Genomic DNA, 16,184 nt, shown 5'->3' with positions numbered 1-16,184 from the left:
GCTTGAGATGCGAAATAATTATCTCAATGCGCTGATTCACTTAAAAAGATTAAAAAGAAGAACAGTGGATACCTTTTGTAGGTTGCAGAGTTTGCAGCCCGTTCCCTTTGGATTCCTCCAAATCATACAACAGCAACCTGTGTTTCTCAGTGCAGGAGACTCGGACTGCACTGAAAACTGTGTGATCCACTAACGTGTTCAACGCGTTACGTTACCTTGCTACTTCTGCTGCTACTCCTAGCATGTTCCTAACTTCATCATACGCGAAGAACATGGCATTACTGACCCGAATTAAACCAAACAAATATATATTTTTAGGTAGGTGTAGATTTTATGCAAAAGACGTTCTCACAAATAAGAATACAAACCCAGTCAGACGATTTGATTGATTGATTGTGCTTTTGTTTGTATGTCTCCATCACATATTTTTGGGTTGTCCTTGCATCTGTCCATCCGAGATTCCCGTTAGCGCAATATCTCAAGGACGGGTGGTTGAATGTTTGTAGGATGTGTATGGAATTATCATTATAACCAGCAGATGATCTGATTACATTTTGAAATTGAGCCAAACAGTGTCAAGGTCACAGCAAGATCAAATGTCTGAAATAGTGTTTCTTCAATAGCTTTCTTCCTGTCTGAACGTCGACGCCGTTGACATCAAGTTCGACTCGTCTGTTTTACGTTGAGGGGAAGTAGTCTAAGTAGTCAGATTATTTTTGTTATTTAATGTAGTTGCAGTGCATATCCACTTCAAATGTACACACATAATGTCTTCTGACTTCATACTTATAAATATGCACTTGCAATTTCAAAAATCCTCAATAAATATTCAATGGGATTCAACTCAGGAGATTGGCTAGGCCATGCAAGGCCTTCTTGAGTTATTTTGCCTGTATGTTTGGGGTCAGTGTCTTGTTGAAACATCCATCACCTCCCCAGATTCAGGTTCTTGGTTGATGAGATTGAATTCTCCTCCCAAGAGCTAAAGTGTTGCCAATTTGTTGTTTGTTATTGTTCCAAATGAGTTCTGATTTGTCTAAATGCTTTTAGATGCACATTACTATGCTTCTTTTTATTTATCAGAGGCGTTTTGTTTGGAGTGTAGGAACAGAGATGATTGCGGTGCAGTTCATTGCTTATTATTCTCTATGTAACTGTTGTTCCTGCTGCTTTCAGGTCGTCCTGCAACTCTTTTCAAGTCACTGCAGACTTCTCTCTTAACTTCCTTATCATTAGTCTGAGGGTGTGTTGTGAAATCTTGCATGGCACATCTGTCCAGGGATGATTGGTTGTGATTCCATGAACTTCCCACCTGCGTATTATTAAACCATTTGTACTGACAGGGATGTTTAAGGTCTTCGCTATGACTTTATAGCTTTTTTCCATTTGAATGTTGTTTAATAATGTTGAGAATTTTAGGACGCTCGTTCACCTTGACTGTTACTTGTTAAGTGAAATCTTCCCAACCTATGACAACTTCTTTTATTATGACACCAGAAAGACAGACTAAGTGTAAATAAGGGATGTAAAAAATGTGTCTGGGCCCAAAGTTACTTTTTCTATCATATATCTTTTATTTCTTTTCTTTTATTCTTTTATTTTGTTAATTTTAGGTCTTTATAATTTAAATTATATAGATCGTTGGAGAAGTTGTTAGGCAAGTATATAAGATGTCATGTTGGGATATTTTTACTTTTTTTTTTTTTTTTTTTAGTGTTTTAAAGAATTTAAAGTTAGAAAATTTGGTCCAGACGGGATAATGGTTAAATCTGGATTTTAAATCTCATGTGATGAAGAAGAGTCTGTGTGGATTTAGTCCGTATCGTTGACACGTTTGCTAAGCAGCTGTGTGCTGTGACTGCATCACTGCTATGCCAAGTAATTTAGCCTGTGAGAATTAAAGTTGGGTATTGCATATATTTACTCATATTAAGAGGGTGGTGGGAATTTTTTTCTCTGACATTGAACTGTCTCTCCTTTAATCATTTAGCCTGTAATTAGAGCTGTGTTTCCTTTTTCTCCAGTCCTCTCAGTGTTGGAGGTCTAATGGAAACTGTAGGTAATACAGAAGCCTTTGCACTCACTGAGTTTCTGTCTTGCTGCCTATTCACCTATCTGGGCCAAAAAAGCTGTCCAACACAGGCGTTTTGCCCTGTTGCTATGGTTACAGTGAAAGACGGAATCCCCTGTGCTTTCGTTTCACGTCTTAAAGTGCAGCCTGAATGAATGAACAGTTACATTAACCAGTTGTCTCTGGATGTTGTCTATTAAAAACACTTAAGATTTGGATCTCTACTGATGCAATGATAACAAATGGTTTTTAACTTATCTTCTGCTCTTTTCTCTTTGTCACTCTCGGCAGGCGCTTGATCAGGACCGAACGGCTCTACAGAAGGTGAAGAAGTCAGTTAAAGCAATTTACAACTCGGGGCAAGGTAAGAGCTGCACCTCAGTCTCTCAGTCCATCCAGCAGGCTCCAAAATTGAGTTCAGTTCCATGAGCTGTTTGAATGCTACTACATTTGTAATCAAATTTGCTACTACAAATGCTACTACATTTGTAATCATTTGTAATCAACGCTGGACAGTTGATGCTTAGAAAAACATTACCTGGTCTAATGAACCTTGATTTTTGCTGCAACATGCAAATGGTAGGGTCAAAATTTGGCATCAACAGCCATGACTCCACAGACCTTCCCTGCTTTATGTCAACAGTCAGGCTGGTGGTGGTGGTGTAGTGTTGTGGGGAATGTTTTTTGGCACACATTGGTCCTATTAATACCAGCTGAGCATCGTTTGAATGCAAGAGCCCATCTGATTGGGTATTGTTGCTGACCGTGTACATCCTTTTATGAGCCTAATTTACCCATCTTATAATGGCTTCCAATGTGATAATGCACCATGAACATGACATTGAGTTCAGCGCACTTCACTGGCCTCACCAGTCATCAGATCCGAATCCAACAGGAAATCAAAATCATGAAGGAATGTTTCCAACATTGACCATGCCATGAAAACTTGAGGCTGTTCTCAGAGCAAAGGGGGGCCCTACCCAGTATTATTACAATGTGCCTAATAAATTACTCAGGGAGTGTATATAGTTATATAGTGTATATAGTATCAAACAAATTGACCTCATTCTTGTAAGTCCATGACTAACTGATGAATAATTATCTAAACAATATTAACCCTATTGACTCAACACAGACTTTCACATAGCATATCTTTATGCAAAAATTAAAATGTACTAGGCAGCGCGAACACTCAGCGTGGACCTTCCTCCTCTTATCTCTGTGTCTGCAAGGCAACATGGTCTATTGAGACATTTCCAAATCCATAATCCAAGGTCGAAACAGAGGCTAATTAGGTGAAAACCACAAAGTTCTAGAAGTATGACTTGGGGATAATAGGAAAACAAGGTACTAGGAAATAAATAACAAGCCATAAGGTAGTTTTAACATGTTCACAAAGTAACAGGGCAAATACACATACATTATATATAGAATATACATTTGTATGCAAAAGTTTGGGCACTCCTGGCGAAATGACATTTTATTGAATTTTTTAAAAAATTTTTAAAGTGAGCACAATCTCTGCAGCTATTTTCAAAAATATCATTCTCCTACAGATGTCAATGCACAGTTACCTTATATATGATGAACTTGAAAATTGTAAAATATAAAATAATAATTGTGGGATGTGCGAAAGTTTGGACACTCTTCTAGTTGTAAAGTCTCAGAACGTAACTCGTTAGGCTTTAACTGGCTCATTAGGCCTCATTACTCAGGCCAAGTATTTTCAGTAGGAATTGTTGGGTCTTCAAACTCTCAGCAACCATCTGAAAATGAGGCTAGCTGATGCCTACAAAGCAAGAGGAATGCTATACAAAGATATCAAAGCCCTTCCAGCTCGCAATTTCCAATGTCCAAAATGTCATTAAGAAATGGCATTTAAGGGGAACTGTGGAGGTCAAGGCATGATCTAGAAGACCAAGAAAACTCAGATAAAACTGCTTGTATGCTGGCAAGAAAGGCACAGCAAAACCCCTATATGACACTAAGGACATGCAGGAAGGTTTAGCTGACACAGAGTGTGAGTTTAGCTGACAGAAGAGTGGTGATGCACCATTCTACTGTGTTCTACTCTGCAGTGTTGCTTGCGCAAACTTGACCTGCATGGAAGAGTCATCAGAAAGAAACCTTATGTGCAACTTCAACATCTGAAGTATTCAAAACAATCTAGATAAGTCAGAGGCATTTTGTAAACAAGAGAACTGATGAAGTAAAAATGGAAATCTTTGGCCACAATCACCAAAAGTATGTTTGGAGGGAAAAAGGAGTAACATTTGATGAAAAGAACACCTTGCCAGCTGGTAAACATGGGGGTGGATCTATTATGCTTGGAGGCTGTATGGAGCCAGTGTCACAGGACACATTTCAGGTAGATGGAAGAATAGATTCCAGTAAATATCAGTAAATTCTGGAAGCAAATGTGACACAGTCAGTCAAGAAACTGAAGCTGAAAAGCCAAGCTACCACTGCTGGGCCCTTGAGCAAGGCCCTTAACCCTCAACTGCTCAGATGTATAAAAAATGAGATTAAATGTAAGTCGCTCTGGATAAGGGCGTCTGCCAAATGCCATAAATGTAAGTGTTGTAAATGTAAATGAAAAGAGATTGGCTTTTACAGCAGGAAATTGATCCAAATCATACCTCAAAATCCACCATGAACTATTTCAAGAAATGCAAACATCATTGAATATGTAGATGGATCTTTAAAAATTTGCTGAATTTTTTAAAAAATAATTAGCTGCAGAGGCTGTGTTTACTTCTTTTTATTTTAAAAATCAACAAAATATGTAATTTGGCCAGGAGTGCCCAGTTGTTTACATATAACTGTATATATCCAATGGGGTCCTAAAGCTAAAGACACAGTTAAGATAAACTACACAAGTGCAAACAGTGATCAGGGGTCCAGTATAGACACCTAAACACCCTTCAGCCAACAGTCTTCCATTTCAGCTTCATAACTCACAGCTGGTGCAGATGGCACTTTAGACTAGCCATCATCCAAACATAGGCTGGAGCTCTTAAGTGATAAACTGGAGGAAAAGATCATATATTTTTAAACAGTATAGACTGCACAGGGAGGATGAGTCCAGGGATCATGTTACAGTGAGAAGCTATGACTGCAGCAGTGATGCACTTAATCTCTAAACAGGATGTTAGAGCTCAATCTCTATTTTCTGTTTGAAAATTTATTTTATAGTTGCCAATATCACTGGTTTTATAAATTATTAACACTATAAATAGTATTTATGGAAAAAACTCTGTATGCTTTTGAAAGCAGCTTTGTGGATAGATGCGGGTCATGTGACTGGGACAAGTTGAGACAAGCTCAGAAAGTGTTTAAGATGATAAAAATATTATTTCAATTTTGGGTTAAAAATGTATGAATTCATTTTTTCATCATTTTAATTCATCACAATTGGTCATGTGCGCCCAACAGAACTCAGTGGAAATAAGTACAGGAATTGCAGATATGGAGCCCAGTACAGTTTGTTTGGAGTGTAAATCCCAGATGGCATTGCTTCTGCTCTAAATCCACTGAGAGACTCGGTAAACTCAAAAACCTAAAAAGAATCATTAATTAAATCTGGGCGTTAGTCCATGTCCTTTGGTTTGCTGTAGGGGTGTGAATCTCACGGGACCACATCTGATTTCCATTCACTGTGCCATGATGTGATTATACACTGATTTGCTACAGAGTCCATTATGTATATTTGGCATATAACTGCTTCCTGCTTTAAGAAATTATAAATTTCCTTCCATCATAAACACTGGCTTAATGTCATTGTTTGAACACTTTAAAATCATCATTTGAGTATTGAGTCTTTTAGGTACTTAGCATTCAACTGCAAAAGAATGTTTTACATTATTAAATAAACCTATAAAAGGTTAAAAGCGTGATGTTTCATTCATTAATAAATGAAAAATTGGAATCACTGTCATTAACGGGGTATAAGGGGAGTACACTTTGGGATGTGCTGTTATTGGAAAATAATCAACTTTAGGGTGGTAACAGTAACTCTGCTTCACGTCAGGCCATATCACACCACCGCATTGTTGTTGATGATTTTCCTATAACAGCACATCCCATTGAGTGCCGTGTAAACATGTCAGCCTTATTTATATGTACAGCAGTGTGTTGGTTTGTTCAGATTTTTGAGCTGACCCTGCTCTAACCTCAGTGCTCCTCAGCCTCCATTAATTTTTGACCCTCCACAGCAGCATTCAGAGTCAGCAAATAACAAAGACACTCCATTTCACCCAAGCTCTTTGTGTTTCCATTGTGTTGTCCGATGAAGTCGAAGCATTGAGTGTGCAGTTCGTGGCCTTTATCAAGGCGGGATGGTTGTCTGGTTTATCATTTAAAAAAATTGAAATAAACGATTTAATTTTCCAGAACCTGTAGCCTGAATAAATACAGGAAAATGAGCATTTCCACCATTTCAGGTTTAAGGAGAGTATGAGAGGGTGTAATAATATCAGCTGTGCAGTCAGGAACTGCTGGCTGGCAGTGGCAATTGCTGGCAATCTCAGTGGTAACTCAACTGGATGGTGGATTTTTAGGCGATTGTGCAGTAATGTGCGGTAAAGATTAAAAAAACATAACTACGTCTAATGTTCACATAATGACGATTTGCTTGAATGCATCTGAGTGCTGACTGGTACAAAAAAAACACTATTTAATGACACATTTTTCAGTGCCGTTTGTTATAAATATAGTTAACTAATGTTAAATACGTACTTGTCTAATGTTAGCCAAGTCATACATACATTAATAGATTCTATTTCATATTACTGAACTCAAAACATTCTCCATTTACCTGGAGACAATAAGCGAGGATGCCCTACCAGTCCAGTTTTGAGATGGGGAAAGTGGGCGGTGTCAGTTAATGTCAGTTCAAAACACCTGCACAAATTATTCTATATTCATATGTCAGTAGAGTCATCTGCCATTTTACTGGGGAGAAAAAGACTGCTCTTATGGCAGGTTTTTGAGTGATAACTCTTTCTAGCGTACTCCCATGTTAAATTGCAGAGCTCTTACGCAAAATGTATGTAAAAAAAAAAAAGGTTGGTCTGGTTATGCAGTATAGAGTAAACATCATATCATGGCAGTCTAATATCATGTAGAGATGATTAAATTGTTACATTGCTAAATCCAACTGTGTGGCATCTGCTTCGGTTGCCATGATCCTGCTCGATTAGGCATTAAAGTGCATTAAATCTTAAATCCTGGATCTATGTGTGGCTAAATATTCCAGAATTATTGTACTTGGGATGAAACAATTCATCCATAGCTGTCCACCACCGTGTTAGTTGAAAATTAGCTGCAAATGGAGTACTTAAAGAGATAGCTGGTGTTCTAATATAAGCGCTCGAGATCCTTAAGCAGTGGAACGGCACTCAGTGATGCTTAGAGGATCGTTGACCGTAATGCTGTTGAACTAGTGCCTTATCAAGCCGGTGGTTCCTTAGCAAGCATATTCAGTTTCTCACATTAAATGGCCCTCTGCTGGATGTTCCTGGAAGACGATTTGCTCCGGTTTTAGAAGCCTGGCCCTCGTTGTTCTGCACAAGACGGATGATCTAATCATGTGGTTTCGCCGAGGGCCGGGCTCACACCAAGCAGCGAGGATGGCTCCCAGATGAGCCTGGAGTTCCACTGAGAGTCTCTTCCCTAACCAACATATTATTCCTGGTGGAAATTTACAGCTTTACTCCGATCACTGCATGTTTCTTCATAGTGCACCATCTTTTTTTTCATTTGTATGTCGCTGGTGCAAAGCTGGTACTTGTGCAGGTGTTTGTCTGCTTAATGTCAGCGCTTTCACTTGGTAAATGGCTCCTTTTTAAACTCAGCTTTCTTTCTGCTTGCCTGGACTTTCTCTGTCCCTCGCCTTCTTTATCTCCCTCTCCCTGTAGACTGCAATTCATTGTCAGCTTCAGCACAGCCGTTAATATGCATGGCGTGCTGATTTACTGGGCTTCCTGTGGGCCAACACTTAAAACAGGAAGCTGTAGAAGTTCAGGGATTAGCCAGGAATCCGGTAATGCTCTGCCTCTTCACCACTGGCATTATGCTGGAGACAGATTTGTATACAGCTGTGTTCTTCGCTCTTGTGGTGTTTCTGCCCAACTATGTGCTTAGAACAGCAGGGTCAGAATTTGACCTTTTCGTGGCTGGATTTGACGCAAAGGCCAAAACAATAACTGCCCAGTGTTTATACAAACAATAGAGTCCAGGCTAAATCATTTTCTATGGGGTTGGAATTCTATTCATAGGTCAGAACTCCACCATTACCCAGAAAATGCATGCTTATTCGCAATAAAAGGTCACTGAAATTTAATGGACATCCATACAACTGAGGGCAAAAGTTTGCACACCCCATGTTGTTTTAATAGAAAAAAAAGGAAAGTGTAACTCTATTTTACAATTTTACAAAATAATCTACAAAATGTTGATTTCTACGAAGTTGTTATTCCATTTTTCCCAATTTGGTCATTCGTCTTTTTTTTTTTCAACCACTTGCCAACTACCGCAACTTTTCGACTGAACACACTCGTAAGAAAAGTGCTATCTGCCCTCTTCCGCATACATGAGTGGTTATTGTTGCTCTGATTGAAACCCACCATGGCATACACTTGAACAACATCATTGTGTATTATTCACTTATTATACTAACATGCAATATTTGACCATTTTTTGTTACTTTGTAAGTTTGTCCTGTCACAATTTTTTACTTGAACATTTTACTCCAAGGGCATGTCTTCATTTGCTATCGAAAGTAGTGGATGAAGCCCTGAACATTTGTACTAGTGCATCTATATTATTGATAGCAGAACTAACAGAAATAGCTCTTCCCTATCATACGACAGCTACCAACCCGGGAGGGTGGGGACTAGCTCTCAGAGAAACTTTTTTTTTTTTTTTTTACCCGCTGCTCATGCTGTGTCAAAGGGCAGTGTAACACACTCGGAGGAAAGTGCTATCTGCATACATGAGCTTACAGACACCCATGATTAGCTAATGTTGCTGTGATTGACAAGGGAGAGACAATATACTATCCTTCCCACCCAGAGAACAAAGCCAGTTTTGCTCTCTAGGCTTCTGGCTGTAGCATTGTCAGGATTCAAACTTGTGATCTCCGAAAGATAGAGCGAATTTATTATTAATTAAAAAACTAGTATATTATATTATACAAGGAATACATCCCTTGGGGTCATGCTGTTTAGGAAAGTATCAACATTGAGATGGTGTGATATGGTCTGATGTAAAGCAGAGTAACTTTACACCAACTTTTACCACCCCAAAGCTGATTATTTTCCTACAGGCTGTGCCGTAATGTTTTATTCTTCCTCTAACTCTGACTGTTATGGTGCACTGACACAGGAACATAGAAATGTCCATAAACGTCTCCTTAAAAAATCTGATCAATTATGTTTTTCTGTTAAATCACAGCATATGTTACATCACAGCATGTTTTCTAAACTGTTTAGTCTTACATTATTCTTAGATTAGTGTCTGCCATCCAAGCCCCTGTGAAATAGCTGTTATTATAGATACGATAACCTTCCGACCAATCAGATGCAGGAATTCAACAGCACTATGGTATAAAATAGATAAGTAATACACAGTGTTGAACCATGTTTTTTCTTCTCAGAGCACCTGCAGAATGAGGAGAACTATGGACAGGCTCTGGACAAGTTTGGCAGTAACTTCATGAGCCGCGACAGCTCGGACCTGGGGGCCGCCTTCATCAAGTTCTCCAGTCTGGTGAAAGAGCTGGCAGCTCTGCTCAAAAACCTGGTGAGACATTTCAGAAACTGTCTGATTCACCTTTTTACTGTGTGTCACTATCATTTTAACCTTTGCATGATGTCAGTTTGAAGTTTTATTAGCAGAATAATGCAGTGGTTTATTAACAGCTAACAACTATTGTTTGAGTTTGCTTTGTCACTGCAGCTGGAAAACTACAAAATATTGGAAAATGGCTTTTAAAGGTTTGTTAATTCAGCAGACAAAAAAATTATTTATCAAATTAAGCTTAAATTAGCGCAACCAGTTACTATTTTCTGTTTTACTTGCTGTAATGATGCTAATGTAAAGAGGAACGGAAAGACAAAAAAGTGATGAATAGCTTCTTCATTTGTCCGGGGCATAGAAATAACATAAATGGCTTAAACAAGTATTTTAAGTATATTTAGGGTGATTTCACATATGCAGTGTTTAGTCTGTTTGAATCAAACCCCGGTGTGTTTGCCTCCTTGGTGAGAGTTGAACTTGAGTGGACTGAAACAACCAGTCTGAGAGCATCTGACCAAGGTGGCTTCAAGTGAATTGAGGTTAATGAGGTTCGATTGCAGTGAGAAAGTGATTTGACCCTGAATCAGCCCACTGCAGGACGAGAACCAAATATGATGTGTATTTTGGAGTGCAGCATTTTTTTCTGCAAATGTGAGCTGCTTAAATGAACCAAAGGACAGAGCTGTAGTGCTGCAGAAATGTGATTATAGTGTTCTAGACATTTTGGCTGACGAACAGAAAGGGGAAAAAACATAAACGTTGGATGCGATACATACAGTGTTTTAAAGGTCTATATCAGACTTCATGTTCCCAGTACTCAGTATTTTTAAGTGCACTTGGCAAATGTAAAAGATATGTTTACCTGCTGTATTTATGACCAAGAAATGAAAGCGTTTTACAAGTAGGTTTTCACTCTTACACCTCTCTCAGACAGTTTTTTATTTTTGCAAATGAATCAAAAGTATCAACTTTGCTCTGCTTTCAACTCAGCAAAGAGACTAATAGGTATGAAAGTGCTCTTACTTTCAAGCATATACAGTTGTGTCAGTTGTCTCTCTGCCTGATCTTGTAATGTATAATACACATCCAGCCAGGAAATTTCAGAAGTGAGCTTTTTTCGTACAAGTGTAACACTTGATTCCTCTCCTTCATTTCCAGCTCCAGAGCCTCAGCCACAATGTGATCTTCACCCTGGACTCTCTGCTGAAAGGCGACCTGAAAGGAGTGAAAGGGGTGAGATTCCTGCTGCCTGCCTACTCTAATTGGAAAGGAGGCTCTATAAAGAACAGGCTGATTTACCGCACCATCCTGACTTTAAACGAGTGCCTTTGGAGAGGCAAAGATCCACTGTAAATCTCGCTTGAGTTAAATTAGAGAGCGCACCACATCATGGCGTGCAAAACAAATGGCTCCTGTTACTGCCAGTAACCTCTGTGTGTGTGTGTGTGTGTGTGTGTGTGTTTGTGTGTACTGCTCTTTCTTTCCATGATATTACACTGCCACCCATCCAGTGATACTTACTCGGATTATAATGTATTACCAAATCTGCCAACTTTTACACATTTTGCTTAGAGGCTTTGCAATTTAACATTGAGAACACTAGTACAACATAACACTCAAAAAAAACACACCATAAGTGCAGTCTTTCCGCGCTCTCATTAGTAATCTCACAACTCAGTTTTCCTGCTTGAAAGATGCGCTAATGCAGTGTTACCGTAAATGGAGAATGTTTTGCGGTCATTAATGTGAATTAAAATCTATCAGTGTATGTATGACGTAGCTAACATTAGACAAGTATATACTGTAGCTTACATCAGTTCATTGTATTTATTAGGGATGCCACCCAGAAATCTTGGCCAAAAATGGAACCTTTTCACCTAAAGAGAAAGAAGAATGAAAATTTTGACCTGTATAAATAGCCCAACAAATGATGTGTCAAATGTAACACCTTACAACTAATTTTAACTCGGTTTCGTTTTTCTCTCCTGTGCTGCTCAGCGCTCAAAAAAGTTCATCAGCAGATCAACAGTGAACATGTTGACCATGTGGACATTAGACAAAAGGATTATATTGAAAATTTTTAATGTCACATTTTTTCACAGCAGAATCACCTAAAAATCCACCATCCAGATTTCGCGACTGCTGCTGCAATTTTCGACTAATATTATTACGCACTTCCCTACTCTCCTTAAACCTGAAATGGTGGAAATGCTCATTTTCCTCTATTCAGTCTATTTCAGGCTGTCAGTTCTGGACTGTTTATTGCTTCTTTTCAATGTTACATCACAAACATAGAAAAATCAATATTGCACAAGCCTAATAGTTACGTTTAATGTTGTGGAACGTAGATGAAACAAGGTAGTTCCCGTTCTCAGTTATGACGTAGCAGCTATAATCAGTCGTTCTCTCACCAGCCTCTCTCTTTTTCTATTCTGAAATTATGTAGACAAAAACTGCAGCTTGTCAGCAAAACCCTCTGTCCTTTCCTATGTCTGAAATCTCAAAGTTACAGCTTTAATCTACTGTCCACCATATATATTTATGGCATTTGAAAGACGCTCTTATCCAGTGCAGGTTACATTTATCGTGTTTATACACCTTGGCAGTGAATGGGATTTGAACTTACAACTTTCCAATAAGTACGCCAACATCTTAACTACTGAGCTGACTAAGTCCCTGTGTAATTTGTTATTAGAGAAATGATAACGTATTAGAACGAGCACATTAATATAAACCTGTGACCTGTGAGTGTTGATAGTGATTATATTGTCATGGTGTACCAGTGTAAAGGCCAGGAGCGACTTTCAAGTAATTTCCCTAACAAAATAATGTAATACCGGTACAGTCACGACGATGATGATGATGATGTTGGGAAAACACACAGCTATTATATGATTACAGACTCTAAGTGGCTTTGAAGAGGCCATCGGTCTCCACATTACGCTGAGCTATACGAAAGAGTTCTGCAACTTCAGCTAAATGTCTGAGTGCAGGCGATGAGACTCTCATTTTGCTCAGTAGACAAAGTGTATAATACACCCTGTCCTCCTCCCTCTCCTCCTCCTTTTCCTCTCTCTCTCTCTCTCTCTCTCTCTCTCCCTCTCTCGGTGTCTCCTCCCACCTCTTTGTGTGTGTGTGTGTGTGTTTGTGTGTGTCCGTGTCTCTCTCTCTCTCTCTCTCTCTCTCTGTCCAACTCAGCAAAAAAGCACTTAAAGCTGCTCATGAAAGGGAGACGTGTAGCTCAGGATTCGGACAGCTGAGGATTAAAACACATCCCCATGCAGGCATCTCCCTTATAAACCATAATCAGCTCATATCTCCTTTGGGTTTCGGGAAAATATTTTAACAGGGTTATCGGTTTTATGCTCTGTTTTCTGAAAATGATCATGGAAAGATTTTTACTTTTGGCTGTCATATAAAACTTGTTTTATTGGTAGAGAGGATGTGTAAAGGGGGATTTAGTGTGTGTTCTGTCTCCTATTAACCGTGTGTTTATCTGTCGATAAGCTTGTTGTGCCTCTTTAGAATATTCACTTAACAGCAGTTATCCGCACACGCAATGAATCACTTTTTCTGCCAATTTTCTGTTATTAAAATAAAGTAGTTCTTATCATTACTAAGCAAACACAATTTGTGTCACTCACAGGATCTCAAAAAACCCTTTGACAAAGCCTGGAAAGACTACGAAGCAAAGTTGTAAGTAATGTTACATTTTCAGTAGCTACATTGTGACTTTCTGGAGATACGAAGTGCAGATGGTTTTCTGTTATTTGTCTTGTGGATGTAAAGTAACCAGTGATAATAAAAAAGTTAGCAAACTTTTCCAGATTTTAAGAAAATAAATTTCTGGTTTTAATGAGATTTAATGAGACCACTCTCACTGTATGGTTGTTTTTTTCCTTCTCCGATTTGTCCGTCAGTACCAAAATTGAGAAGGAGAAGCGAGAGCACGCCAAACAGCACGGGATGATCCGCACAGAGATCACTGGAGCCGAGATTGCAGAGGAGATGGAGAAAGAGCGCAGGATCTTTCAGCTCCAGATGTGTGAAGTGAGTATGAAAAATTACCAGCGTGGATTTTCAACGCCTCATTTATTTAACGAACAACAGAAACGTTTTATATGAAAAAGCCATACTATAGTGAAGCAAATGGGGCAGCACCACATAGCTCTGCGTGCAAAACTGGTTTCAGGTAGCTTGACACTGTTAAGGCAACAGACTGACTCAGTTTGTTTGCTAAGAAAACAGAAAGCCAAACACAGCCATTGGACTGAATGCAGATAAAAGGGTTTAATGTTCCTTTGTACTGAGTTCATTTGAATTTAACACAAATTCCTGACCCTTGAAAGCATGACCAATAGAAAATACTACAGCTGGTTTCTTTCCAACTACGCCTGCAACACTATGGAAGAAATCGCATATCACAAACAGCTTGGAATGATGATGAGAACGAGCAAGGAGACAAAAGAGAAATGCCTAAAACACTGATAGTTTCACTCAAAGTAGTAAAAGCATAGTGCAGTGCAGTCAAGTAGCAGCATATTGATGATACACGAACATAAAAAAAAAAAGAAAAAACACCCAAAAGCTCCTGCTTTTGTGTGTTCTTATTAATGTTCATGTATCATCAATGTGCTGTATACATTGAATGTAATCATAATTTTATTACATTCAATGGACTTGATATATTTTTGGTGTAGTAAAGTATTCATAGCAGTTTCATAGTTTAATAATACTGGTTTGTTTAATAGTCTTACATTAGTCTCTAATGTTAAATTGTTTATTTTCGGCATGTTAAAATGAATGATGAGGCCGTCATTTAGGAAAGTTGTTTTTGTTTACAGTAAATTTCCTACAAAATTCCTTATTTGTCATTTAAATTGGTTGTTGTTGTAACAGTGAATAATCATTCAGATTAGCCATAGAGGACAACCTCAGTAGAGTAAGATGCCAAATGATATTTGTCAAAGAGCCACATATAAGCCAATTAATCAAGTTGTCGATTAAGTCACATGAATAATAGAATAATATTAAAAAAACTTTGCAGCCCTAGAGGTCAGTGTGTTATCTGTGTTCATGTGTGTGTATGTTTGAGAGTTCAGGCTGTCTGTGTTTGCAGGCAGGCTTGTCTCAAGTGGTGTGCATGGCACAAGGTGGTATTTATGTGCTGAGGGCTTGTAGCTTATGCGTGGTGTGCGCATACAAATAAGATAGGGAATTAAATACAGCCACTATGTGAACAGCAGCATGGCAAAGCAAGCATTTATTAAATACTTAAGAACTTGGATTGCCGTAGCTGTTTACCTGATTAAAGACTGTGACCATGATTAAGGACTCTAAGGAGAAATATTTACTCCAATGTTTTCCTAACTTTTAATAGTAAACGAGTTTAAGTCCTAATAGGCCATTACTGTTAAATGATCAAATACAAATAAAATATACTTCACATACAGCAGAACAGCCAGCAGAGGATTGCAAATATCCTATACTGACAACTCATTTTCTATCATCACTAATAATCTTTGACAGATCTGCCATTTTCCCCTTTAGCACTTTACGCTGATATATACAAACTTCCCACACTGCTCGTCATAGCCTCCTCCCAGCTAAAGCACAAGAAGCGCACTTCACGTTGTTTTATATGTCGTCTGACAAAGTAAACTCTGAGTAACATTAGTGCCTGATCTACTAATGACTAAAATATTATCTGTTACAAAGAACATGTTGTTAGCGCTCTCACTAACATCCTGTTCTCGCTATAATTTTAGCTGTTGCATCAGCAGCATGGGTGACTGTCCCATGGAAAGTTTCTGGAAATTTACCGGAAAATTTTCTGCCCCTTTGCAACCCTAGAACATATAGAAATAGGCAGATTTGTTTTGTGGAAGCATTCAGCAAGGTTATCGTAAAGATAAATGACTATGAATGACATCAAACGAGCAAATTTAAGCGTGTTCGGATTATATGATGAGAGAGTGAAATGTAGGAAAAAAGATGTCAGTTGGTTTAACTGGCTGTATTGACTAAAATATAGATTTTAGTCCTAATGAGTCCTAATGAGCGAGCGACAGGATGACCTTGGGAAGAAACCTTGAGAGGAAAAAGGCTCAAAAAGAAACCCGTTCTGGGATTTTCAGTATTAGAGTACAGAGAGTCATATAGAGTCACATAGCAAACAGTACTAAATGTGTTGAAAGGACATAGAATATTTGGTATGATCATATTATAAATGGCTGTCCTGGGATGAGCCTTGGGCAATGTTTATAATCATAGGAGCAATTCCAAAGTCAAGGTTTCTAGGAAATCCAGTATA

The 16,184-nt window shown here is 38.5% G+C and overlaps 1 protein-coding gene across 4 annotated transcripts in view; it reads left to right on the top strand.

Moving 5' to 3' along the window:
* asap1a (ArfGAP with SH3 domain, ankyrin repeat and PH domain 1a) overlaps nucleotides 1-16,184 on the top strand; it is a 59,516-nt gene that overhangs the window by 21,550 nt on the left and 21,782 nt on the right. For all 4 annotated transcript variants that reach the window (XM_053233477.1, XM_026936885.3, XM_053233476.1 and 1 more), the window contains 5 exons: nucleotides 2,363-2,435; nucleotides 9,729-9,874; nucleotides 11,030-11,104; nucleotides 13,518-13,567; nucleotides 13,792-13,921. In XM_053233477.1, the coding sequence (XP_053089452.1) occupies nucleotides 2,363-2,435; nucleotides 9,729-9,874; nucleotides 11,030-11,104; nucleotides 13,518-13,567; nucleotides 13,792-13,921 (474 nt within the window). The remainder of the gene's footprint in view (nucleotides 1-2,362; nucleotides 2,436-9,728; nucleotides 9,875-11,029; nucleotides 11,105-13,517; nucleotides 13,568-13,791; nucleotides 13,922-16,184) is intronic.

Source organism: Pangasianodon hypophthalmus, chromosome 4 (assembly GCF_027358585.1).
Source record: "Pangasianodon hypophthalmus isolate fPanHyp1 chromosome 4, fPanHyp1.pri, whole genome shotgun sequence".
In the NCBI taxonomy this organism is placed as follows: domain Eukaryota; kingdom Metazoa; phylum Chordata; class Actinopteri; order Siluriformes; family Pangasiidae; genus Pangasianodon; species Pangasianodon hypophthalmus.
The sequence above is the reverse complement of the archived record's forward strand: the minus strand, read 5'-3'. Positions and strand labels throughout refer to the sequence as shown.